The 25654-nt window shown below is 44.5% G+C and overlaps 1 protein-coding gene across 7 annotated transcripts in view; it reads right to left on the bottom strand.

The window, feature by feature from the left end:
- Positions 1-1725: 1725 nt before the first annotated feature.
- The window catches only part of kmt2a (lysine (K)-specific methyltransferase 2A), a 41856-nt gene continuing 17927 nt past the window's right edge, over positions 1726-25654 (bottom strand). For 3 of the 7 annotated variants that reach the window (XM_027280932.1, XM_019264114.2, XM_019264117.2), the window contains exons 5-34: positions 24772-25000; positions 23997-24691; positions 23833-23906; positions 23489-23725; positions 23217-23363; positions 21396-21494; positions 20965-21085; positions 20763-20876; positions 20374-20558; positions 20043-20219; positions 19560-19670; positions 19125-19198; positions 17160-17374; positions 16982-17076; positions 16763-16900; positions 16522-16680; positions 16282-16393; positions 16000-16078; positions 15679-15839; positions 15437-15583; positions 12636-15300; positions 9951-12542; positions 9612-9683; positions 9303-9529; positions 8704-8778; positions 8392-8566; positions 7849-7956; positions 7649-7729; positions 7309-7438; positions 1726-7209 (exon numbers count right to left, since the gene is read on the bottom strand). In XM_027280932.1, coding sequence (XP_027136733.1) covers positions 6934-7209; positions 7309-7438; positions 7649-7729; positions 7849-7956; positions 8392-8566; positions 8704-8778; positions 9303-9529; positions 9612-9683; positions 9951-12542; positions 12636-15300; positions 15437-15583; positions 15679-15839; positions 16000-16078; positions 16282-16393; positions 16522-16680; positions 16763-16900; positions 16982-17076; positions 17160-17374; positions 19125-19198; positions 19560-19670; positions 20043-20219; positions 20374-20558; positions 20763-20876; positions 20965-21085; positions 21396-21494; positions 23217-23363; positions 23489-23725; positions 23833-23906; positions 23997-24691; positions 24772-25000 — 9770 coding nt within the window. In that variant the 3' untranslated portion in view covers positions 1726-6933. The remainder of the gene's footprint in view (positions 7210-7308; positions 7439-7648; positions 7730-7848; positions 7957-8391; positions 8567-8703; positions 8779-9302; positions 9530-9611; positions 9684-9950; positions 12543-12635; positions 15301-15436; positions 15584-15678; positions 15840-15999; positions 16079-16281; positions 16394-16521; positions 16681-16762; positions 16901-16981; positions 17077-17159; positions 17375-19124; positions 19199-19559; positions 19671-20042; positions 20220-20373; positions 20559-20762; positions 20877-20964; positions 21086-21395; positions 21495-23216; positions 23364-23488; positions 23726-23832; positions 23907-23996; positions 24692-24771; positions 25001-25654) is intronic. The other 4 variants (XM_019264116.2, XM_019264120.2, XM_019264118.2 and 1 more) reach the window with 3 other exon arrangements.

The following is a 25654-nucleotide window of genomic DNA, read 5'->3' as shown; positions in this document are numbered from 1 at the left end:
GAAAACTGACACCTTTAGTCAAGGGGGCAATATTTTTGCTGGAGGGCTGGATTTGCCTGACAAACCACAAATTTGTCGACCGCTGAGATAATAGTTTAAATACTACAGAGTAAATCATTTTATCTAATTCAGTCTTGATGTATTAATGTCACATACTGAGGCAATTGAAATGACATAATTGATTGTGAAAACAGGCACACACCCTACAGTTTATACTAATATGAAATATGTTGCTGTGGACTGTTTAGTTATGGTGAGGGCAGAGTGAAACTGAACACATGGATCTGCTTAAAGCTTTAACAGTAAAACACAGCTTTTATGGGAACGAACAAGAGCTGACTTTCCTTTGAATCGGAGTAACCAGGCTGCTGTGAGGAGGGGGGTTCAGCAGGTTCCTGTGGCGACAGTGAGCTCTAACGAGACGCAGCAGAGTTAAGTTGTGTTTTTAATTAGCAGACCCTGGATCAGCACATTCTAGGTCTGCTACACTAATTTCCTGTAAGAATCCATAAAATGCTGTTCGGAGGATTTACTGCTAATTTGAACCAGTTGGAAAACTAACAATTTGAATTAATTTCTGCAAAAGTGTGATTGTGAATAACAACTGTGTTTCAGAGACAGTCCTACTTTTCACAGGAAAAACAAAGACATGCAGGGACTGTTGTGACCTCACAAAGCTGTGAACACAGATGTTGTTGTTCTTAAAAAAAAAAAAAAAGACTGTAGTGTGATGATGCACTATTTCCCATAACATCTGTTCTTGGTGGGAAGGAAGTTGAGTTTTGAACTCTAAACTCATTATTGTGCCCCTGTACTGTCAAATTCAGCAAAGGAGTTTCATTGAAATGTCACGAAAGATACAAATCTTGTAAATATAATGTAGTTCTTCTTTATTTCTGCCACTTCTGGCTGTAGCTTCACATTTCACGATTCATGATAGTGCTATTAATCTTCTTCTTCTTCTTTATCTAACTCTCCAGCAAAAAGGTCAAGGCAATTATTTTCCAAAATGTCCAATTAGTCCTTAGCGTCCTCTAACATTAAGGTAGCAGGTGGGTTTTTTTAATGTTCTGTATGTTTCACACAGAAGTAATATTTGTGTTGTCAGTGCCAACAGCTGCCAAGTTACCCTTAAAATGCTACATATCCATGCTGGCTGTAGAGCAATGGAAAAATGGAAAGCTCCCTGCAGAATGAAAAAGAGTTGTTCGAGGATGTTCAGAGGAACATCTGCATGCTATTTATACACTTTCTTCTTTTTTTTTCTAATCTAAAATATTTGTTTGTGCATAGGGGATGCTACAACTGCATTGCAGTACACAATCCTGTATTAAATAATGACGACAAAGCTGAACCTTTAACCTCTGATCAGATGTTCTAGCATTGTTGCAAAGACTCACAGTAATACATTGAATAAAAAGCAGCTTGTTTTGCAAAATGATAAGCTAAAGTATATGTGATATACTGCAGACACAGATGTGCTTTTACTTCTCTTCCATGTTGACTTTAAAGCATTTGCTATATATCCATCCATCCATTTTCTATAACCACTTCTTTATCAGAGTCGCAGGGGGCTGGAGCCAGCTAGCGAGAGGCAGGGCACGCCCTGGATAAGACATCAATTCATCACAGGGCTGACACATAAAGACAAAAAAACATTCACACTCACATTCACACCTTAATTTAAAATCACCAATTCACTAACAAGGACCACGCCAATATAGATTGAAGTTTAGACAGGTTTATTGCGAGTGATGGAAAGGATGCGCCGAGATGATGACTTGTAGGAAAGAAAAAGGAGATGAGGGATGAAGGGTCAGAGGACTGAAGCGCTGAGGGTTGAAAGTATGAAGGTATGAAGGGATGAAGGGTCAGAGGTACGAAGGCAGGAAGGGATGGAAGATTGGAGGTATGAAGCGGTGAGGGTCAAAGGTATAAAGCCACGAGGGTTGATGGTATGAAGCAGCGAAGGTCGAAGGTATTAGGGTCGAAGGTATGAATGGTAGGAAGGGATGAGAGATGAAGGGATGAAGATCGGAGGGAGGAGAGAACATGGTCGTTGGTGGATGGAGGTTGACCGGTATCGGCAAGGTTGGATAGAACCCGGGAGTTGAGACTCTGGGTGGGGGAACCGTCTCTCCATAGCTCCATGTCTTAGAGCTCCATGGTTCCTGTGTTTGAATGAAAGAGAGAAGAGAGAGATGACAACCGGAGTATGTTCCTTTAAAATAAGTGTATTTTTTATATGTTAAGCAGCTGCTCGATCAATCAGTGAACAAGGCAAGAGACAAGAAAGAGTAAAGGAGACATGTTTATTATTTAAACTATCACTTAAATAAAAAAGTGCATAGAAAATAAACATGATTAGAAACTTTTCTTTTTACACTTATGTACAACTTTGTTTCCTAATTATACATTCAACCAAGTAGTTTGTGGTTCATTTTCACTGTGGTGGTTTTCCTTCATTTTCATTGATGTGTATTGAAAGAACACTGTTAAAACGGGAGAAAATGTGACTGTTGAACTTGTGGATACCGTTATTACAGAGAGCGGGAGGAATATTGATAAGACAAAGGTATATTCAAGGCATAAGAAACGAGCCTGTTCATGATCCATGATCCCTCTTTTATGCACGTCCCACCGTCCACTCCCTCTGTGACACCACATCCCATCATAGGCTGATAACTTCTATACACAAGAAACAATTAGAAAAATTACAAATACATGTTACGTACTCGTCCGACCTCTCCCAAACCTTGACTTGTCAAAGAACAATTCAGGGTGGATGTTGCACAAAATAAATAAATTAAATGTTTTCAACATCAGCATTATCTCAGCATTATGACTTTCTATACAAACAGTACATGATAAGTACAACCAAAGCTTCGGAGGAGAGCGAGAGGTGGTCATGGAGAAATGAGGTTTCCAAAACGAAAGCAATAAAAGAAAAAACAAACAAAAAAAAAAATAAAATAAAATGCCATTTTGGTGGGATCTTTAAAACTCCTGGTCTGTCTCCACAAACCAAATTCTTAATTTATACCACATCAAGTAAGCTGTCTAAAAAAAGTCCCTGTACAAAGAAAAAAAAAACGGAAAATAAAACATTCACTACAACAACCAGGGGGGAAAAGAAACTAAACAAAAAAAACAAAAAATGGCTGACCTCAAGAAGTTCACAACCACATTAATACAGTTACATTTCTCATCACATAAAAACCGTTCCTTTCCAGAAAGAAAACCAGAAAAAGAAAAACTGCAGTGCTCCATGCTGACGAAGGAACACTCACAGGCACAGCAAAATTGGTACTGGATATCAATATACAAAAGAATGATGCACATTAGTTTCATCTGATAGTACTGTAACACAAAACCATTATAGAGTACATTGAAACATTGCTATTAACCATTATAAATCTGCTGTTTTGCTACTGTAACTAAGTTTGTCTGTCCATTCCATATATTGTATAGATACTAAAGTACAAGAAATTACTATGCATGTTTCCGTATATTGTTATGTATTTATACTATAATTACAGATAATGACGGAGAAGGGCCACTGGTGTGGCGTGGTAAAATGAAGTCCAAAGAAACAACAGAGAACATTTCCTTCTTGTGTATATATGCTGTTAAACAGTGGGATAAAAGGAGTTATTGTTCACTGAACCCTCTGACCCTGAAAATTTAGAAGTGGATCTGGAGAAGTGAGAGTCGCAGACAGAGCCCTTGGCATCAGTAAATGTGTTATCACCGACGCTAGCGTGAAGTGTTGAGCTAATCCAGTAAGAACCAGTTGTCCTACAGACAGAAATGCCAACCGCGTGTTCACACTTCAGTGTTATTCCCAGTGCAGAAACCGTCGGCCAGTTTGAGGTCATATCTACACGTCTTCCATATCTAACCAGGGTTGTTGACACGAGAACTGAAAACAAATGTTGCTCACATCGTCACAAGTCTGAAGATGTGGAGGAGGAATATACATTCATTGTTGACCTTAGCAGCAGAACCCAGCGAGCCCCAATGTAGGTGCAGCAGTACAACCACAAGGCCGGCCTGTCAGTCAGGGTTAAGGGAGGGGGAGTGAGGGGGGTTGCCTCAAGACAAGATCTTGGGGCACTAAATGGAAAAGCAAAGCCGATGGTGTGTACATGCTGCACCTTCAGGAAGGAAAAGGCTGCTGGTGTGGTCCCTGCCTTCACTTTGTTGCAGAAAAAAAGAGTCAAGTGCACTTTGCTAGAGCCTCAAACGCCACTTTCAGGAGTCATCAAGACCAATCCAAGTCGAGCAAACTCAAGTTTTTGTATCAGGGGCCTGATGTACAAACTCAAAAGTATCCCCAGTGACTATGTGTGCTTGTGGTTTCAGCATTGGAGTTGCATTGTCTGTCTGGAGAAAAGAGTTTTTCCTGTCATTTGAGCGCCTGTGTCACAACTAAAGTGCAAACCATGTTGTGGGTCATGTTTTTTTTTTTTTTCAGTTCACAACAACAAGGAACAGTGTGGGAATAACTGCTAACGGCCTTTAGGTGATAATGAAGTCAGCATGAACGTCGGACAACGCTAAATTATTATTCAAAAAGGGACAAAAAAAAAAAGTCTAATTAAATATTCGGTCCAGGACATGAAGGCTTGTAAGAGAGAAGAGGCATGCTCGTTTACAACTAAGGCAAACCACGAGAAGACTGAGTGCAAGAAAAAAAAAAGGGATTTCCAAATGATGGTGAGCGCTGATGAGCGGTCACCAGGATGAAGTTTAAACAGGTTGACTCATGATGAATGCTGTTTGGAGCATTAAAATAAAGGCACCTCTTTATTATAGACCAAGTTCGCAGAGGGGACTAAACAGTTTAAACTGACGGGACCGTTGTTGGGTTTTACCTACGCGTGCCAATTGTCGATACGACCTGCGAGTGGATTTGATTCTCGGTGTGATGTGGTGTGGAGACAATAAGGCTGGAGAGAGGAGATATCTGCTATGGATCGAACAATCTGAGCTCTCTCAAGTGCATAATAATAGTTCACATGACTGCCATACTGCCAGCTTAAACTGGAACAACGAAAAAAAAACCTGTCAGCTCTGACCAAATGGCCCAGGATAGATAAAAGAGCTACTGGTGGACTGAACTAAAAAAAAAAACAAGGGGACCAAGCCACAGACCAGTGTCAGTCTTTGGAATCAAAGAAAACATTCAGGCTACAAAAAAAAAAGACAAAAATTACAACAAAACAACTTTGAAAAGGCAGCGGAATACACAAAAAAGAGACCAAGCATTAGTGTTTGTAAACCTCTATTTCCTACAAAAATGGCAATAAAATAAATACGATTTTTTAAAAATATAAATACCATCATTAAGTGCTATTCACTAGTGAGTGCTTTTTAAGTCTTTTTTTGTAGAAAAATATACATTATTTACATTTGTTTTTTAAAAGCAAGCATGATATTTCCCTGTCCATAATAAAAAGACAGATAACAGACAAGGCTTTAAAAGACTTAATACAAAAAAAACAAAAACAAAAAAAACATTTTTTCATAGTAATGGTTATAACAACAGGCCAAGAAGAAAACAAGCTGTGTGAAAAGTCAATTCAAGGGCGTGAGGTTTGGTTTCTCTCTGCTGCTGTAATTTGGAACGTGATTCAAAAGTCTGAGCTTATATATAATTATTACCAAAAGTTTTTTTTAGAACAACAACAGCATGCACAAACTTGCGATACATCTGTATGTTTCTGTGAGATCCATGGCTGTTTTTGCTGGATCACAGCTTCCCCTCAAAAAAAAAAAAAAAAAAAAAAAATCAATTATAAATATGTCTACTAAAGCACATCAGTAGGGTTTCTCCAGTCCCTCGGCTGTCAGTCCACCAGAATCTCTAGCTGCCTCACTCTCTCAGGCCAGAGGCTTAATCCCATCGATAACACGTCTGCACAGCTACCAAGCTGTCAAGACTAAAAGTCAATTTAAGTACAACGGATGGCAACATCCCCAGATATCATCCTTTTACACGAATGGCCAGTTTTGTTTTTTATAACAAATTTACATTTCTACCCCCCTTGTCTCTTTTCTCTCTCTCTCTCTCTCTGTGGCCACTGCTCCCCCTAGTGTTTCCACCTGGACAGCTCGTATCAGGCTGCTGTAACACAGCAGCTCTTATTTACAGGGTTACAAGCTTCTTTTTTATTTATTTATTTTTTATTTTTAAAAAAAAGCCTGATTAGGGGAAGGTTCCACTAAAATCACGACGACTCTGAAGGCATCAGGGCACATTCAGACAGGGAGATATGCATCAATAACAGCTGACACTGAGATAAAAAAGAAGAAGAAAGAAATTCAAACGTGGTTCAGAATTTTTCTTTCTTACTGAAATTACTCTTTCAAGTCCCTTCAACAAATTGCACTTTGGTGTAAAATGGAACCAAGTTCTTTGATTTTTTTTTTTTCTCTTCTATGTTCACATCTCAGCATTAGTGGACCATAACATATTAAGAAAATTAAGGAGGATGGGCCAATGTAAAAAAACTTATGAAGGGGGTAACTTTATCATCCAAATGTAAATGAAAGTTAATATTGCAATGTTTGTGAAGGCGCTAACCGTTTCTTAACTCACCTCTGAAGGTGAAACTTCCCGTGCCAAATGTAAATGAGACAAAAGGAGGCACAATATGTTGGAATTTCTACAAATGGCCCCTCCTCCAAAATGGCCTTCTTGTATATACAGTACGACCCACGACCGCTGTCTTGCTGCCGTGTTCTGCCAACACCAGCAGCAGAAACCCTGACAGAGCTCGTGCCCTGTTGGCAGCTGTGATCCTACGTGGACCAGACCCAGAAAATAAGCTTAAAGCCACGACAAACCCCTGGCAGGGGGAGGCGTCTTCAGGACATTGTGGCACCGCTGCTCAACAGACTTGCAGTCCTCTTTAAAATGTTTAGATATCAGTTGAGGAACTTGCGACACTTCTTGGCGCCGCAGTTGCAGGGCAGCTTGTTGCTGGCATCCTCAATAGGGAACTTGTAATCGTAGGTGAGCTCCTCTCCACAGTAGATACGCCGAGAGGCAAAGATGACGATGTGCTTCTGGCTGTCCACGGTGATGACCCGAGAGTAGCAGTTTGGCTCGCAGGAGTGGTTGATAAAGCGGGCAGCGTTGCCATGCACGGTGGCGTCTACCACCTCGTAGTCATCGATGCGAAACATGTAGCAGCCAACCCCCTTTGAGGACAGAAAGGACAGCGGTTGCATGATTAATGCATCAGTTTTTGAGTTGATATAATAAAAATTTAAACTCAAAATTCTTTCCCAAGATCTTACCTTTCCATCATAATATTTCTCCCGTTTGTCGGTGAGCACAGACCGAATGACATTTCCAGAGTATTCAATGACCATCTCCGCGGCATCAATGGTTTTCTTGCAGAACAGACCTCGGCCATGAATGGGAGACCTGCAGAAGGATACGTTTTTTAAACTCTCGTCTTCGCATCAAGTCTGTTCAGACTTTTCTTTAAGTTGTTGAGCTGAAAGTGTACAAAAGATTTCATTTGATGCCAGGGCGACCACAACAATCAACAGACAGCGACTGGTCCAATGGCTCATCTCACCGTAACCTAAATGATTCATAAATGATTAACAGTTAAAGCAGTGCCGATCTAACCTGTAGACTCCAACAGTCTCCTTGGAGGTGGCCTTGAGCTGTTTGAATCTCACAGCCAGCGGTAGCTCCATGGAGGCACGCCTGCAACAACAGTATAAAATAAGAAATGCTGACCTTTTCTCAATAACAATAAGATAAGATAACATCATGCCTTTATTGATCCACAGGTGGGAGAGTTTTTTTTGTGCGCTGTAACTGACCTGGCAGTCCTGAACTGCCCTTCGTCATCATCGTCTTCTTGCGGCCTGTACTCGGGAGGCTGGCGGTGTTTTGAAGCCAAGAAGTTGAACATGTCAAATACAGACCTCCTGGAAGGGGAACAGGTGGAGCAGACAGCAGTCAGAAACACAAACACACAAGATCAGAACAGGTATATTCACAACGTCGATTAAGAACAATTTTCTAATTGGGAGAATTAAAGTCTGAAAGAAATGTCTTGGTTATCCGTCTAACTATTGTCTGATGAATCATTACCCAAACAATCGTATTTCCTGCATTGTTTATTAACAGTATGTACGATAAAAATAAGTGTGGTGATAGAAGTAGTTTCTATTTGGTTGTCTGCAACTGCTGATCTTTGGTCACAATATGTTCATGTGTTATCCTTGAGATACAGACATTTATCATGTGTCTGCTTGCTGCATTAGGCTCTGGTATACCTGTCTGCTCTCCCTGCATCCAGACCCTGCAGCCCACTGTCACTACACTATACGTGTATGTATATGTACAGATTGCTTCCTAACCTGTGGTTGATCTCTGCACGAGCCGATCCGTGGGGGTTGATGGGGGGTTCATCGGTTTCCTCTGGTTTGTGGAAGCGGAAACGGTAGCTCCGGCAGTGCCTGGAGCCGTAAAGCTGCTCCAGCAGGAAGACCACAGCCTCGTGGACGACTCCCAGCATCCTCAATCCATTCACACCTGAGAGGAGCAAAGAAACACATCAACTGTGAATCGTTTGCATTTTCCATTCAAAAAAGGTCCAGATACGTATCAGTGGAAACGATGAAACGCGTTCTAAATAGCAACACCATCATCTGTTCAGAATTATGTCTCACCTTCAAAAGAGAGCTCTTTGAGTCGTGCGTTGGAGCGAGCTTCCTGCACCTTATCGGTCAGCGATTTCCAAGCCTCTGTAATGGGACAGGCAGTAAGGACAGGACAGTTCAATACTTCACACACGCACACCAGCAGCACTTTAACGACCAGTGTGTAGGACTTAGTGGCATCTAGTGCTGAGGCTGCAGATTGCGATCAACTGAATCCCCTTCGCCTCACTCTCCCCTTCCCAGCATGAAGTAGAAACTACAGTAGCTGTAAAACTGGTGACAAATGTAAAAAGCCTAAAGCCAGTTTAGACATTCTGGGCTGTTGTACAAACCAATAGAGCCACCTAAAATCTTACAAACTACACCTTTAATTCATTTTCATCACCTTTATATGAATGGATGTGTAGTATATAGTTGAAAAGTAGTGCAAGTAACCTTTTATGTAACATGTTATCAAAGAACGCCGGATGCAGTCAGAAAAATCTGGTTAATTTTTTTATTTACAGCAATGATATGTTAAAATGTAGTCTACACACACAAAGAGGACGTTGTTTCTTTGTGACTGCATGTACAACAAGCCCACAAACCACGTGTTTGCATTCTCTCACCTTCGATACTCTCACAGCGGATGTGGAAGCCGTCCTCACTGCAGATTTCAAAGATGATGCCCTTCTTGGGTTTGCTATCCAAGCCTGTATCCCTGCTGTTGCCATCCTGGTCAGGTGGTGAAGTCACAGCAAGAGATCCTGCTGCCCCAGCTGCAGACTGTTTGTCTTTTCCCACAACTTTACCCGGTAAAACAGGACCTTCAGATGCCTTCTTCTTCCCGAGCACACTGGAAAAGATTTGAGGCAGGCATTAGAACTCGTTCATGTGGTCAGTGTGGAAATGGGCACCTAGCATGGATGACTCCATACCTCTTGTTGGTTCCCTTGTCTGTGGGCTTGCCTGTGTCCATGGGTTCAGGGGAGCTCAGCTCTCTGGAACTGCTTGCAAAGAAGATAAGAAAGGGGCAAGGTGAGAAAAAATATATTTTCTGTATTTGAAGCAAACTGTATTTAAGATTACGTTAATATAATAGCAGAGGAAAGAGAAACAAATTTAACTTTGATAAAAAACAAAACTTGTTCTCATTATTTTCAATGTCAAATTCATTATGCATAACTCGCTTTAGAAGGTATTTGATGATTACTTCCATGTATTCATGCAAAAAGGAATAAAGTGAAAACACAATATCAATATCAAAATATTCTCACTGTCTTCCTGCAGGGTTGATTTGATGTTCCTCCGCCTGAGAGGCCTTGAGCTTCTTCACGCTGGTTAAGTCTGTACTCTGTCTGCTCCTCTTTGTTTTCTGTTTGCCTTTCTCTGCTCCTAAAAGTGCGACTGCTGTGGTGGAGTTAGGCGGCCTCTGTTCTAATGATCTGGAAATGGGAGTTGTTCTACTGCTCTGAGAGTGTGCAGAGGCTTGAGTGAACACTCCAACACGTCCCTTGGCAGGACTTAGAGGGTTGGCTGGGCCAGCGGCTAAAGTAACAGTGGTGTTTGGACAGGAGTCCACAGTCTGGGCTCTGTTAACAGACTGAGACTGATGCTGTAAGTGGACATTACCACCTTCTGTCTCTCCTTGCTGGTTGACAGTCATGCTGATAGTCTGTTGGGAGGGCAGGACGCAGATGCTGCTAGCTATAGACGTCTGCACAGAGGAGCTGAGCTGTGACATCAGAGGAGGTCCTCCTGGTGCTTGAAGGACCATTGGCTGATCTGATAGGCCCAAGCCATGTGGACCTGCTTTAAACAGGAGGTTGCTTATTGGCCCTGTGATCTCAGTAGAGCTGAGGACAGGAGTGGAGAGGGAGACTGACCCTGGTGCAAGAAGGCCAGTAGCTCCTCTAGAGGGCACAGACACAACATTCAACACTGACTGGCTCGAGCTGAGACCAGAGACGGTGCAAGGTAGGAGGTGAGTTGAGGAATCGTGACCTAACATACCAGGTTGGGCAGGACCAGGAATTCTCTGCTGAAGGATAGTGGTTGGATCCAAGTACATAACCCCTCCTGGTTTTGGTCTCTTGATAATATTTGGGACCTTGCGCTGAGACGTGGAGAGGGTGCTTAACTCAACCAGGCCCCCAGGTTGGCCGGGGATACTAGCAGTAATCTGAGGTGAAGACAGGTTGATGAGGGTCATGTTGGGAGGGCCCACTTCAGACGGGGCCAGAGTAGGCTGGCTACGGGAGCGGGCCAACTTTTTGCTTTTTCTTGGCAGACGAGAGATCGGCCTCTTTTTGCCGTGAGCAGAAGCGAGAACAGTCGGGGAAGAAGTGAGCGAGGAAGGACTGGAGACTATGGCAACACTGTGACCTAACTCGTGATGTCGACCGGCCTCTGAGACCAGAATCTGTGGCTGGTCATGCAACCCAATGAGAATCCCTGAGGTGGTGCTGGGGATTCCCGTCTGGAAGCCTGTCTGTGTGGCTCCTGTAAAAGTGTGAATCTGGGAAGGGTGAGACATGGTGCCCAGGACTTTTCCCCCAGCAGGAAATATTGACTGGGCTGTGGATAAACCAGTATTTAACCCTGGGGTAAGTGTCATAGAGCTCAGCACTGGTTGAGAGCTAGTGTCCATCACTCCTGTGGCACTAATCTTTTGGGTGACACCATTAGGGACAGGCTGAAGAACGTAGAGAGGATGGAACTGCGGACTGACCACGATGAGCTTGTCAGGGCCTGGTTTGATGACTGCTGGGCTGGAAACCTGAGCCTGGGATGGTCCTGGGCCAGGAACTGGACTAGGGCTGCCTGCAGCTGCGGCTGATGCTGGGAGGTACTTCTGAGGCAGGGATGGAGAACTCGGCAAACCGGGAGTACCAGAACTCCTGGGAACATCCTGGTTACCTGGAGGTTCAACCACCTGGCCGATGGCAGGGCTGGGAATAAACTGCTCTGGAGTCATGTGACCTTCTGTGACCTGAGTGTCCCTATTTCCCAAAGCTGTAGCATCGTGCTGATTCTCCGATGGAGACACACCCGGCCCTGCTCTTTTCTTGTCCCCACTCTTTTCTCCACTTATTGTTTCTGTGTCAGTGGTCAAGCCCAGCATGGAGCGGTCTGAGGTATCGGAGATGAGACTCCCAGCAGTGTGGTTCTGGCTGGTGCTGACAGTAGGGCTCCGTGTGGTCAGAACAGAAAGGTCGGAAGGCAACTCCAGCGGAAGATATGGCTCCTCTACGGATATGGAGCTATTCACACTACTCTCCACTACACCTCCACTCTCTGCACTGGGCATCTGCTGGGAAAAGTCATCAAACAGAATATCTTTGCGCCGGTTGACATCCACATAGCCCTCATCCAGAAGCAGCTCTGAGGAGGACGACTCAGACTGCTGACCCAGGGCCTGCATTGACATGGAAGGTGTGTTGAGGACAAACTCCATGATGTCCGATGGCAAAATGTTACCACAATCATCACTGTTGTTGTTGTCGGAGTCTGATTTGAGCAGGTCTGTGCTGAGGGACAGTTGGGCCTCGAGCGGATCCTGACCCTGACTCTGCGGCTGGGACTTGACCCCGCCTCCTAAAGGAAGGCAGTTTTCTTTCTGGTTCTTTCGGCCTTCGCGCGTGTTGCCGCTCACTGCTCCACCGCTGTTGTCAGCCTCCTTGCTCGAGTCATGGGAGTCGGGTTTCTCGCTGTGCCTTTCTCTGCCCCTTCTCTTAGGAGTGCTCTTGTGTGGGGTGGAAGAGGAGGTGGCTGTAGTGGTTGTGGTGCTGGTGGTGCAGATGCTGGTATCACTTTCTGAGCCATCATCAACGCCATCAAGCTGACCAATACGCTGCTTGCCTAAAGACCTTTCAAACAAAACAAAAGGCGACATGTTGAATTATTAGAGACAAAGGATCACAATCAATCAAATAATAATAATAATAATAATGGGCACTTACAAAGCGCTTAGCATGTCCTCTTCAGCTTTTCCTTGAGCCCTCTGTTGCTGCTGCTCCTCATCTTTTAGAAAGCGCTGAAGCTGTGATCCCCTTCCCAAACACTGATCTATCCCTTCTATAGATGGCAGGCCCTCACCAGGGTTGATTATCGTTCGGGTGAAGTTGTAGTAGTAAGGGTCTTTACCCCTCTGTTTTATTCCGCTGTCGTCATCCTCTTCACTGTCCACCGACGAAGACGTGGTGCTCATATCATCCGCTCCGTCCACCTGCCCCTCAGCAGACTTCTTACGGCCACCAGTCCTCCTCTTAAGCATGGCCCCGGCTCCATCCCCGCTGCTGTAGAAGGGAAGGTCCTCTTCACCATACGAGCGAACCCCATAGAAAGGCGTGAGGCCAAAGAACATGTTGGAGCGGGCACGGGCACTGCGCCGAGGGTAACGCCGTTTGGCTGAGCCTGATCCGTCACTGTCATCCTCGTGGTGTTTATCATCCATACCTCTGTCGTGATCATCTTCAGGGCCATCGCCCTCATCCTCGGTGCCTTGAGCGAGGAGGCCGTGGTGGTCTCGGCGCTCGCCACGCGAGTGCCCCTTACGCAAATCGTCTTCTTCTGTCTGAGTCTGGGTGTCAGATTCAGAGCTGTCACTGCTGCTGGCAGAGGGTGAGGATAAGAGAGCGGAACGGGCAGAGCGACGGGTCCCCTGACCGGCAGGAGAGACAGTGGAGGTAGTGGTCGTGGGACAGGAGGAAGAAATGCCACCAACAGTGCTGGTCCCGTTAGGGTCAGTCTTGATATCAGTCTTTAGTAGAGGTACAGATGGGGGTTTCACTGACCTCTTTTTCTCTCTAGAGGACAACTGATTAGTTGTTGGTTTGGTGTGAGACTGGGAAGAGGTCTTCACTCCTTTCTCTGGAGCTAAACCCCCCTGCTGTAGCTGCTGTAAGTTGTCCAGACTGGAGCTGTTCTTCCTCTCAGGACAAGAGTAATTTTCTCTGCTCTTTGAGGATGACCTGTCCCCTCCCTGGTTTTCAGGCTTCTCCCCCTGAGCCTTCCCGTGAGCTTTGGTGCTGTTTCCAAGCACTGGACCTTTGCTATTGCTGCTGTTGTGAGAGCTGGGGTTCGTAGCATGTGTGTTGGAGCTGCCAGTAGCTTTAGTATTATTGTTGAGAAAGGGGATTTTGTTGCTGCTGTTGCTGTTTTGGAGACTCTTCTCTCTTTCACGGTCTTTGGACACTTCTCTGCTGCCTGCTGTCTTAACTTTGGGGTGTTTGTCTTTGGCAGCTGAGGCTGCAGCTGGTGAGGCCAGGTGCATGGAGCCTCGCTTGACAACATCATCTTCTGCTGGTGTCCTCGACGGCCACATAGGCTTCATAGCTGCTGCTGTGGCTGGACCTGATGAGTAATCATTTGATTTCCGTGCATTGGACTTCTGATATGAAGACTGCGGGGAGCCAGATTTCCCAACAACAGAGTCCTTATGAAGTGAAGCTGGCATTAAATTTCCAGTGCCACTACTACTCTCCTTCCCTGAGCTGGCCTTAGACTGGGTGGTGTTGGTGGGGGTGGACCGGTGACGAGGCAACAAACTGAGGTTCCCGGGGACATCCTGGTCTTTTCCTCCGTGTTTCCCCTGCTTGTCTGTCTGCTTGACGCTGCCACCTCTCTGCTGACCAGTGAGAACAGCAGTGCCCACAGGAGGGGAGGACTGGCCTGAGCCTGCAGGTGCCAGTCTGGGGCTCTTACTCTCACCTCCAACCGGTTTGGACTGACTGCCATGGTGACTATCTTTCCCTGAGCCAGAGTCTTTGTTTTTCTCTGTGCTTCTATAACTGGAATCTCTAGAGGGAGGTCTACTCTTGTCAGTGTCTCTGCTAGACAGTCTGTCTTTACCTTGGCCTGAGTCTTTTCCTGTTTCCCTGCTATATTGTTTATGCTTCTCAGAGTCTCTCATCCCTGCATCTCTACTGAGTGATCGAGCCTTTTCCATATCCTTATAGCTGGCATCTCTAGAGGATGATTTACTCTTTTCCGTTTCTCTATTGCTTGACTCTCTGCTCGTGTGTCTCCCCTTCTCAGAGTCTCTGTTCAATTGTCTACCCTTTTCTGAATCTCTTAACGGATCTCTACTGAGAGGTCTTCCCCTCTCAGATTCTTTCAGACCTGAGTCTTTACTCAACGATCTCCTCTTTTCTGGGTCTTTGGCTGGTATTTCGCCCTTCTCAGAGTCTTTTTGCATGTGTTCTCTGGATGATCTATTCTTGTCCGAATCCTTAGAAGGTTGGTCTTGACTCGACCCTCTCCCTTTGTCTGCATCCCTCAGTGCTTGGTCCCTGGATGATTGCTGTCTGTTTCTGTCTGTGGAGATTTGTCTTACTCTGTCATCATCTCTCTGGACTGGACTCTTTGCCGAGTCTTTGCTGAGGTGTTTGGACCTTTCTGGGTCTCTGGCGGGGGAGGGGATGAGGGGAGGGGGTGAGGTAATGGGTCGTGACATAATCTGAGGAGGGGAGGTCACACCTCTCTGTCTGTTCAGCTGGTGGTGGTGGGGAGAAGGAGAGAGAGAAGGGGAGCTGTGGCGACGTGAGTCAATATTCCGCATGCCAGGGTTTACCAAAGAGTCTCCTACTGTCACAATCTCATGGCTTTGGGGCTGAGAAGTACCTCCTACAACATAAAAGAAAAGGAAATTGAATTGGAGAGTACTCTGTGGAAAGCTTGACAGCCAACAATTTAAATTCATTTCCACAAAGGAATATCAAAATAAACCAAATTCTTCCAAAAAGGTAATGCACATTCGTACCTGGAGAGGGCATGGGCCTGGGGCCTTGTGAGCGCTTACAAGGGGGGTAGCTGGGGTGTCGGTTCCTGGTGTAAACCCTGAGCTTGGGGGTGTTGGCGGGGGAAAGTGTGTCAGAGCGCCTTGGGGATTCAAATGGATCAGGAAAGTCTAGATATTGAGAGACACAAAACTGTTTAGTCCCAAATATGGCACATAATGTAACACACCTGAACTATATAAAGTCACCATAGTCTCTAGGTTACCTGTTATGGGAGGTGGGCTGTGTGCTATCGTGCGATTCTCCTCAGGAGCCATCATGTTTTTTAGGTCAGACTCAGCCACTGGAGGGTGACAAACCAGGATCTTACAGGTATACACACAGCGCTTTCGAGCATCTAAGGTACTCCAGTACACCCTTGAACACCTGGAGGGAAGACATTTTTATTTAGTTTGACTCTATTAACTTTCTCCCAGCAGTCAGGTGTACTTTAATTGAAGAGAGGATAGTAATAGTGGTGCTTAAAATAGCAAGAGAAGACTTTCAGGTAAATGAGAGGATAAAAAAAACAAAACAAAAAACTTACTGGTATCCTACAGGGAAGAGTTTGCGTTTGCAGTCTGAGAGTTCTGTCAGTATCCCCAAACAATCAATGGTCATGGAGCCTGCAATGATGGTATTTAAATCAGCTTTCAAGGAAAGTCAAGTAAGTGAGAATAAATGGTAAATGGACTGTATTTATATAGAGCATTTCAACCACTCAAAGCACTTTTCCACTACATATCTCATTCACCCATTCAAACACAGATGGCATTGGCTGCCATGCAAGCTGTCAACTACTCCTCAGTTTATCGGCAAATCAACCTACCGATCATCATGTGGACATTTTCAGGCTCCAGTCCTGCCAGCCACTTCCTCCTGAGACTTATGCCCTCCAGATCCACCAGGATCCTGCGGGTCACCTCAAATCCAGACACTACCTAAAGAAAAAATACACAAACACAGTTGAAGAGAACATTAAGAACAATAAGTCAAGTTTCAAAAACTTGAATCGACTATTTTATTTGATGAGCTATTGATTATTTAATCATTAATAAGAATTTCTTACTTCTCCCTTAATGAGGTCCCTGTGCTTTGGACAATAGACTTTCTTGTCCTCCAGGAAGACGCAGTGGCACTGGCGGGCGCACATGAAGTGGTAGTTACTGGTGCAGGAGGTTAGGCAGCAGCCGACTGTGGCCCCTGGCTTCTGACACTTCTCACAGCGCTGAATACAAACCACAACAAGTTGTTATTGTCTGTCCTACAACTATATATTGAAAATAGAGTGAATGAGTGAAGTGTCTTACCAGCTGTTTTCCCCTGAGAACAGCCATGTGAACATTTTTCAGAGAGCCGTCATCGTCCTCAAACACCTCGGCAGACCACAGGGCACAGTTCACATGGGTCCAATCATTCTGACCGATGTACAACAGCCTGCCTCCCTCCTGAAGATAAACAGGCATGTTATAAGTGACACAAAGACATTTTTAAGTGCGTCAGAGAGTACAAATAGATTTCTGACTCACATTAGTGTTCTCATCTCCATACTTCAGACACAGAACACATTGCCTGTTGTCACTAACGCCTGGCGGAGGAGGAAGCTCTGGGCTATCTTCACGGTCTGAAGAGGAGACAGCATCAAACAAAGTGACGAGATGTGCAAAAATTGGTATTATTTGTGTGTACATTTGTAGACCGCCTTACCAGGTAGGAGTGGGGGTGGAGGGGGTAGAGATGGAGGGAGAGGAGGTGGGGATGTTGGAGAATCTGGTTCACCAGGGGTTTTAGGCCGGGGAGCTGGGATGATCTTTTTCATGAGGTGGGGGTGCTCAGCGCGAGAAAGCTCCTGTCTTTCCTGCCACTGGGCGTAGTTGTGGTCCAGGGATGGAGGCAGCACAGCATTCGGAAGAAGCCCACTGCTGGAGAAGAATGACATACAGAGAAAGGCAATATTAACTGATGTCCTATTATTATGAAGTTTAATCTCTGAATGAATGTAATGTTTTTGCACAATAAGTTACAACAAGTTATGGATATAACTTTTGTAGCAGATGTCAATTTTCATACTAATATGCCAGCACAGACATTAAACAGGCATAGAACCAATGATAGCCACGGGATCCACAGGATGGATCCTGGATTGGAGCACTGATACATAAACACAATAGACCGAACTGACAAGTAAACCACAATTAGACCACAAATATGCATCAAAGAGCCCTTCAAGTGAAATGTGACACTGTCATGGTTTGCCTCCCACCACGCTTGCAGGATAGGCAGAATAAATGGTCTAGGAAAGCTGAGAGCTAAATATAAGCTGGCGAGTTAGTGAATGAGTGAGTGAGAAAGTGTGAATGAGTGTTGCTTTCCAGTACAAGCAGCAGTAAAACCATACTATTCATTTACAAAGTGAAAGGTTCAGATAAAGGGGGGCTATTACCTTTGAGTTATTTCTAATAATGTGGAATTATAAACCTGTAATCTCTGTAAACAGCATCAATTATTCAATATGATCCTTTCATTATTAATCGCTGATGTAAAAGCGTGCGCTTTAATCAATATCTGCTGTCCTCGATAAGTTTCAAGTAACTGCTCAGACGTTCAGACAAACTACTTCCAGCTAAGAGGAGTTGATTTCATTGATCCTGAGTTGATAAAAGGTAGCACATAAAAATATAGACACTGAACTTATCTTAATAATCATAAGAATCAGTGACATTCTGTGCACGGGTCTCCAATCATCTATTATCCACTTACATTCACCACTAAGCTGTCCAGTGGGCTCATTAAGTCAGACAAACTGTGGAATCAATTTCATTACTGCAGCTTTAAATCTCGACTGGGACCATTAATCACAGGCATTGTCCTGAGATAAGCCGTGCTGAAAGAAAACCACTTCATTGATCCACTCTGCTCAGTCACTAATTTCTTAAGTTGTTAAAAGAATCTCTGTCTGTGTTTGATGTCACGGCAGAGACAGCGTTTTAGCTGTCATTCCCAAAACTGAACATCACACAACTCAACCACTCAGAAAAGATAGTTTGACTGTTTTATGAAATCCTGATCCCACCCGCTGGCTGTTATTTGCACTCATTTTAGGTTGTTGGTGAAAGTCAGCCCACATATTTTATAAATATTAGTTCACTGCTTTCTGCTCCCCTCAGATGATGGTACAGCTTCTCTTTGAGAAACCACATCTTACTCGTCATTTCAATAATTATAGACCAAAAAGTTCTTGAAAAAAGGCAGCTCTTCTCCAAGCTCTTTGGATGGGTTCACGTTACAGGAGTATTAAGTTCTCTTCTCTGTAATTACAAACATAACTTGCACTACAAGTTTAGAAAATAATGGCACATCACACATTTCACAATACTGTTAAGATGAAGCGGGCTGCTTGCTCGTGGGCGTTGCTCAAATATTGACTTTCAGGCTTTCTTCAAATTACTTTGAGCTTGTCCAGACAAACAAAGCTTTGACAGTACGTACATGTCGACTTAATTTTCAAAAACATTTTTAAATAATTACATCACAACACTGCAAAAGTAATCTAGAACCAGCTGGTGAAGATAAATGATGGCTTACATAACTGTAATGAGTTACTCAGGACACACTGAAGACTATGTAATATGTACGACGTCCTGTACGGACTATGCCGCAATAGACACTCACTTGGCAGAGACGTTTTGCCTTTCCCAAAACCTGGACTCCTTCACTTTGAACCACGGGAAGATTCGGTCCATTTGCTGAAACAGAAATAATTTAATGAAGACTGCACATCACATTTTAAAGCACTTGCATGGACCTACATTTGACGTAAGATAGTGATTAGTGATAGTGTACCTCAGCAGAAAACAAGCCCTAGCTTGATGTTACCTTGACCAAAATACTTAACCTACTTTGTACCTGCTACAGGGGAACAATCAGAAGATGAAGGAAATATGAGCTTGTGAGCTTGTGCGTAAACCTGTGTGTGAATATGGCGTCATATAACCTGATAAACAACTAAATCTGATGTATTGTCATTGTGTCATTTGTGAGTACTTGTACCATTTGGTTGTGTCTTCTGCACAACTAAGAACCACTAAATCGATCTGAGGTTCTTACCCGAATGAAGAAAGACTTGACCATGCTGTTGGCTTTCCTGCTCTCAGGCTGGCCACCGTCACTGTTGATGGCCGTCTGAATGATTCGCACAATGTCATCACTGAACTCCAGCTGGGAGAGAAATGATGAACAGACACACACACGCAGAGAGTAATTGTTTAAACATTGAAGGGCTGATGAACACTGGTACAAAGGTCATTAGAGTAGCTGCCTATGTTGATTTATCATTATACAGCACAGGCCTGACCACAGATTCAAGAGACAGGAACACACACAATGAAATCTACCACAGAGAAATGCTTTAAAATAATAATTATTTCATATTTAGACTACTTTGCAGGAGCTTGTGATGGCGCCTGAATCAAATCATTAGACAGACAAAATGTTTACCCATAGTTAGTCTGCATAGATCCTTCCCATCCTCTAAAAAATGTACAGTTCGTCAGAGGAGCAGATTCACCGCTCAAAAGAAAACATACTGACCACTGAATTATAGCGGCCTTGATCCATCTTTTTCTCAACAGACTCCAGGTCTGGAGGGGAGTCACTTGGAGGTGTGGGGGTGACTTCTGTCAGGACTGGAGGATCTGGGCCCTCTGGGGAACGACGCGATGGAAGACTCTCTTCTGTCTCTGGATTCAGCTCCGGAGGCTTCACCGCCTGCCCCAAAGTCAGAGTTTAGTTTAGTCTGTGGTTTGTATTCATGAGCGCAGCACCGTAAGGTAAGGTAGACCACTACTAAAAGAATGAATGAAAACCAAATGACACTATAATCCCAAATTGTGAAGAAGAAGTTGCGTTATCTGTGTCTAACCTGTCTGTAGCGTAATAGGTGTGAGGATGTGCGTGAGTTGAGCAGCGCAGTGAGGACGTGTCGAACGCAGCCCTGAAGCTCCCTCTCCAGCGCTGTCCTCCACTCGGCCGGATGGCGCTCGGTACACTTGGTACACGTGTAGGCAACGCTCTCTGGCAGCTTTGACAGCAGCTCGTACATTTCATCTGGATGGCAGGTGAAAGATGACAGGTCATTATTGCTCCCATTATTAGGTTTATTGTCTTTCTGTCTCATCAACATGACAGCACTCATGGGACAGACTTGTCAGCTGTCAGTGTCAACTGACAAGGAAAATGCAAACAGTGTTCTGCCTGTGAAGATCATACAGTAAACTTGTGTTGTTGGATTTTTTTTCAGGACCTACTGACCTGTCAGGTTCTCACACTTGGCATGAACCCAGTGGTTGCAACGGCCACACTCCATCATCTTGCTGTCGTAGTCATCATCATCGTAGCACTTATCACAAAGCGGGCAGAAGTTTCCTGAGAGAGCAGATGGTAAACTGTGAGTTTAGACCACGTCTTCTTCTCCTGTGAACAACATTTTGGACTCCACCTGCTTCTCACATACCTTTAGCAAAGAGTTTGGCACAGTCATGACACATGGAGAAGTCATGGGACCACTGAGCGTCCCAGGACTTCCCGGGTTTAGTGGCTCCACAACTCTTACAGCGCACACACTTGGTGCAAACCTGGAAAAGACAGAACACATAAAACAAAAAGTGGTGACTACGTGGCAAAGACTTGCAAGCAGTTGTATGAAGAGTCGGAATGGTGTGAAAGTGAGTAAAATGTTTTTATAGACACTGCCTGCGAGAGGGTCCCATGAATGCTAGTAACACAATCATGAGAAGCAGGACAAATGTGTGAACAAAAGGAGGAAAAAATGTGTGAGCGTGATGTTAGAGTTTGGTCAGGCACTGGTGAAACTGTTACAGTTACAGTTACATAAAGGTGAGAGGCTGCAGAGGAGTCTAAAGGAAGAGTGGTGTGTATCCATACCCAGACTCTCTTCTTCTTAGTGGGTCTGGTAGGGTGGTTGGGACCCAGGCACTCCGGGTGATAGCTGTTACGGCACTTATCGCACTCTAGCAGCTGCTGCTACGGTGACAGAGGCCAAAAATGAGATTAGATCATTTAGCAGGGAACATTACGGTTTTTAAACGCCGAACAAACAACACATTTCTGTTCACAGCAAATCCAAAACAAATACGGTATGTCACCTGTAAGTGGTAGTATTCACCTAAATAGCTAACGAATGTTGTTTTGAAATGAACAAATGAATGAATGAAAGATGTAACATTACAGTGTTTTTGCAGAGATTTAACTACAGAGCTCCCCTAAGTTTAGTGAGGGGCATATTCATAGTGGGCTTCACGGATGGATGAACAATCCATCAAAAGCATTACAATGCAGCGATAGTGTGAGCTGTAGAGCGCTGTGCTTGGCAGGGTTTGTAGACAGCCACTTTAAGCGGCAACTGCAGTCAAGTTTTCCTGTAGCACTGTGTCAACGTGATTAGCTTTACAACACACACAGCTATCCTGCAGAATCTTTTTTTTTAACCCCATTTGCAAACAAACCGCACATGAACACTTAAGCTATGAAAAGTTAACAACTGTTCCATGAGGCTTCCACTCTCAGTAATGATGTTTAAGGCGCACTAAAGGCACCCTGTGGAGTTTTTGTCCACTAGTAGCACTATGGATCAGGATTTTCTCAGTTTTATTTGGTACACATACAGATGGGTGACAAATTAAAAGGACAACAACATGGTGTTTTGCCATCACAAGCTGCAAGAACGGCTGCAATGCACCTTGTCGTTGATTCCACAAGTCTCTGAACTCTACTGGAGGGATGAACAAGGCCTTCCAAAAGATGTGCGCCCATTTAATGTCTGATTGTGGTGGTGGAGAGTGCTGTCTAACACATCAGTCCAAAATCTCAGAAGGTTTGAGATCTGGTGACTGTGAAGGGCAACGCATACGATTGTGACACCCCATGTGCCCTGAATTCCCTGAAGTTTTTCCTTTAATTTTATCTGCAGATGACGTACAATAAACGTTTCAAACTATTCCACTGATCTACAGGTGGTGGTAAAGTACCGAGAAACGCAGCAATGCGCCGGCAAAGGTAAGAAAAGTGGAGAAACTTTTTACGTTTTCACTCACAGAAATGTGTGAAAACGTTTATTGAGCAGAACTGACTGTATACAGAAATGTTGTTGGTTTACAAGAACACTCCACAGGGCACCTTTAAGTAGGATTTCAGATTGTGGGAGATATGATGCACGAGCAGCAGTCTGAAATTCCAGTAGCCACACTAGAAGCTGTGATTTCAAGCCCTCAAAGCCATGCTCTGTTGTCGATTCAGAGAGTGCCAGAGTCCTGCTGTTGTTGAGGCAGTTCTTTAGTCACACATAAAAGTGAGTTTGTGGCGACAAGAAATCAATTTTCTTAGCATTCAGATCATCAGCTGCTTGGTTTTTAATGACCAATAACCACCAACCATCTGTACAACTCAATAACATACCAAGAGCACAAAACAATTCAACAGGTGTTGCGTCGGACAAATATGTTTCTGCATAATTCTAAAGTGACAACCATACAAGGCTCACAGCATGCACATTTTACACAGGGCTTGAGTTAAATAATAAAATCATGGCAGGAATCCAAGAAGCTGATTAAGTGCTGTCTGCTGGCAGGCAAGGCCAGCGAGCTTCTTTCTAGGGAAGATTCTGCAGCCTTTACACACTGTCACTCTGCACTAAGCTGCTTTTGTGCACAGCTTTAAAAATCAACAGAATTGTACTGAATGGCTTACTTTAGTTTTCTGATGCTGGCGTCCGCAGGCCTGGCAGAATCTGCATCGTCGACAACACCAGTTTTCAAACTGCTCCTGGAGAGGGCGCTCTGATTCCCCCAGGCAAAAGAGATGGAACGGTTCACAGCACACCTGGCAGAAGACAAACTATAGACGGAGAGAAACGAAACACAGAGGAAGGTCGGGCGGAGAAAGATAAAGGCCGTTAAAATAACAGGGAAAAGTGCAAGAAATCTAAAATATCGTATTCAAGACAATAACCATTTGTTTACCTCAACATTTCCACTGCTTGCACATAAGAAGCAGAGCACCCTGGGTGTGACAGGCACAGAGGTGAGCAGGCTGAGGCCGCCAGCCTCCCACACCTTCTCAACATCATGGTCCCTCTTGAAATCCACTCTGATACGATGCACTCCGTCGCAGGGAGCTCTGGACTTCGTCTGGCCCCTAGTCGAGGGAGTGCTTAGCCAGTTTAAAGTACTGCTGCTGGGTGGTTTAGCAGTCAGCGGCTTCTCGGGTTCATCAGACAAGAGGAGGGTGACAGAGGAGGGTGAATGTCAGAAATTATACTCGGTTTGTACAGTGAGCATCCAAAGTTACAATGACTACTTCTTACCTTGTCTTTTGGTCTCTGTTTTGGAGATGGAGGAACAGAGCGAGAAGTTGGTTTCTTCAGCTGTTTTGATTCAACTGCGAAAAAAAGACAGGGCATAACGTTCAGATAAGAATGGCTTTAAGTTGAACCTTCTATGTTTAATACAAATCAATATATGTTCCTACCTGTATCTGAAACTGTTGTTGAGATCTGCGGTTGCAATGAGTGCTGCTGGGGCTTCTTCTTGGGCTCGCTCAGAGAAGTCTTGGGTGACGCATCTTTTTTTGAAGGTGCCTGACTAGGAAGAGGCCGTTGCTGCTGTTGTGACGGTTGGTGAGATTGCGTAGACTGAGCGGGGGAATTCTGGGCCGAAGATGACGGGGAGGAAGATGACGAGGATGAAGAAGATGACGAAGTGGAAGAAGAGGATGACGAGGAGGTGGAGGAAGATGTTGGTACAGACTGCTGTGGTTTCTGTCCCTTCTTACTGGGGACACTGCTTGTCACGGAGACCTGTTTGGTGTCTGCTGTCAGAACTGGAGACTGACTCTGGGCTGTGACCGCGCCGGCGGCCTGAAGGGGTTCGACCTGGGTAGGGGAAGATGCGAGGGCTGGAGATGGTTGCTTTGATGATGGCTGCTGTCTTGACTTCTCCTCTACCAGCTTGAGCGGAGGAGTTTCACTCTTTTTGCGAGGTGGCTCCTCCTTCGGTGGTGCAGGAGTCGGTTTGGGAACAGAGTCTAAGATCGGCCCTTTTACCGGATTGAGACCCTCCTTCTTCTCAGACAGCTTCTTGTTCTTCTTGTCTTTCTTGCCTTTGCCTTGCTTCTGAAGAAACATCTTTGAGGGCATCCACTGCAAGTTCTGACACTTCCTCATCCTGTAGACAAAAAAATTCAACATTTAATTCGTGAAGAATCACAATGAACTGTTTTCAAAGAATCATCAGTTGACACTTACTTGCAGCATTGCTTTTTAATGTTTCGTCCTCCAAATTTAGGCTTGTCGAGACAGTTGGTACAGATGCCGCAATCTTCTGGTACTTGGCAGCCTGAGCACTGGCCACACCGTCGCGAGCGACGCCCCTTCTTGGGAGGAGCTTCTTGAACAGCCTTTTGCCGTGTCTCCCGTGGCTTTATGGGAGGGGACTGAGGCTCTGCCTCTTCTGAGCCTGCTACCGATGACTTGTCTGTAACAGAAGGTACATCACGGATCGATGTCATCATTACTGAGAAATTATAGTACAGCATTTACTCGACTCACAAGGGTTCAAGACATTGGGATAGCTTTTTACAATACTGTGATAAGGTTCTTTTTAAAACAGTGACAAACTGTAATTCCCTTGGATGCCACTTCAGTGTCTATCCAATACTTTTTACCAATGTCCAATAGGATACACTCTCTTGCTTTTAGGACTTTTCTTAGCTGCATGAACAGTATCCTGTAGGTAGTTTTTCCAACACTTTTATTTAAAACACATTTTAATACACCCCCTATCTCACACATAATATAATGCGATGTGTCCAGGAGCTTGCATCAAACACAGATGTGCTCAGATTTAACAACCCAGTCAACATGTGAATGATATAACCGAGCGAATAATGTCATTGACATCAGGTCCTCTAGCCTCACAAACATTCACATGTTCGAACATGGCATGAAAGCGGTCAAAATAACAGGAACAGGGCAGCCAAACTCTGCTCCTTCCATCACCACTTCACTGTGTACTCGTGCTGCCATTGATGACTGGATTTCCCTGCTCTTGTGATTAGTCTGTCAACGCTGCATGCTGCAAAACTTTTTCAAGACTCAAACAGATGTTGTGTCATGAAAAAAAACGCAG

The sequence above is a fragment of the Larimichthys crocea genome, chromosome VII (genome assembly GCF_000972845.2).
Source record: "Larimichthys crocea isolate SSNF chromosome VII, L_crocea_2.0, whole genome shotgun sequence".
Classification (NCBI taxonomy): Eukaryota; Metazoa; Chordata; class Actinopteri; family Sciaenidae; genus Larimichthys; species Larimichthys crocea.
Note: the sequence above shows the minus strand (reverse complement) of the source record. Positions and strands in the feature narration are given on the sequence as shown.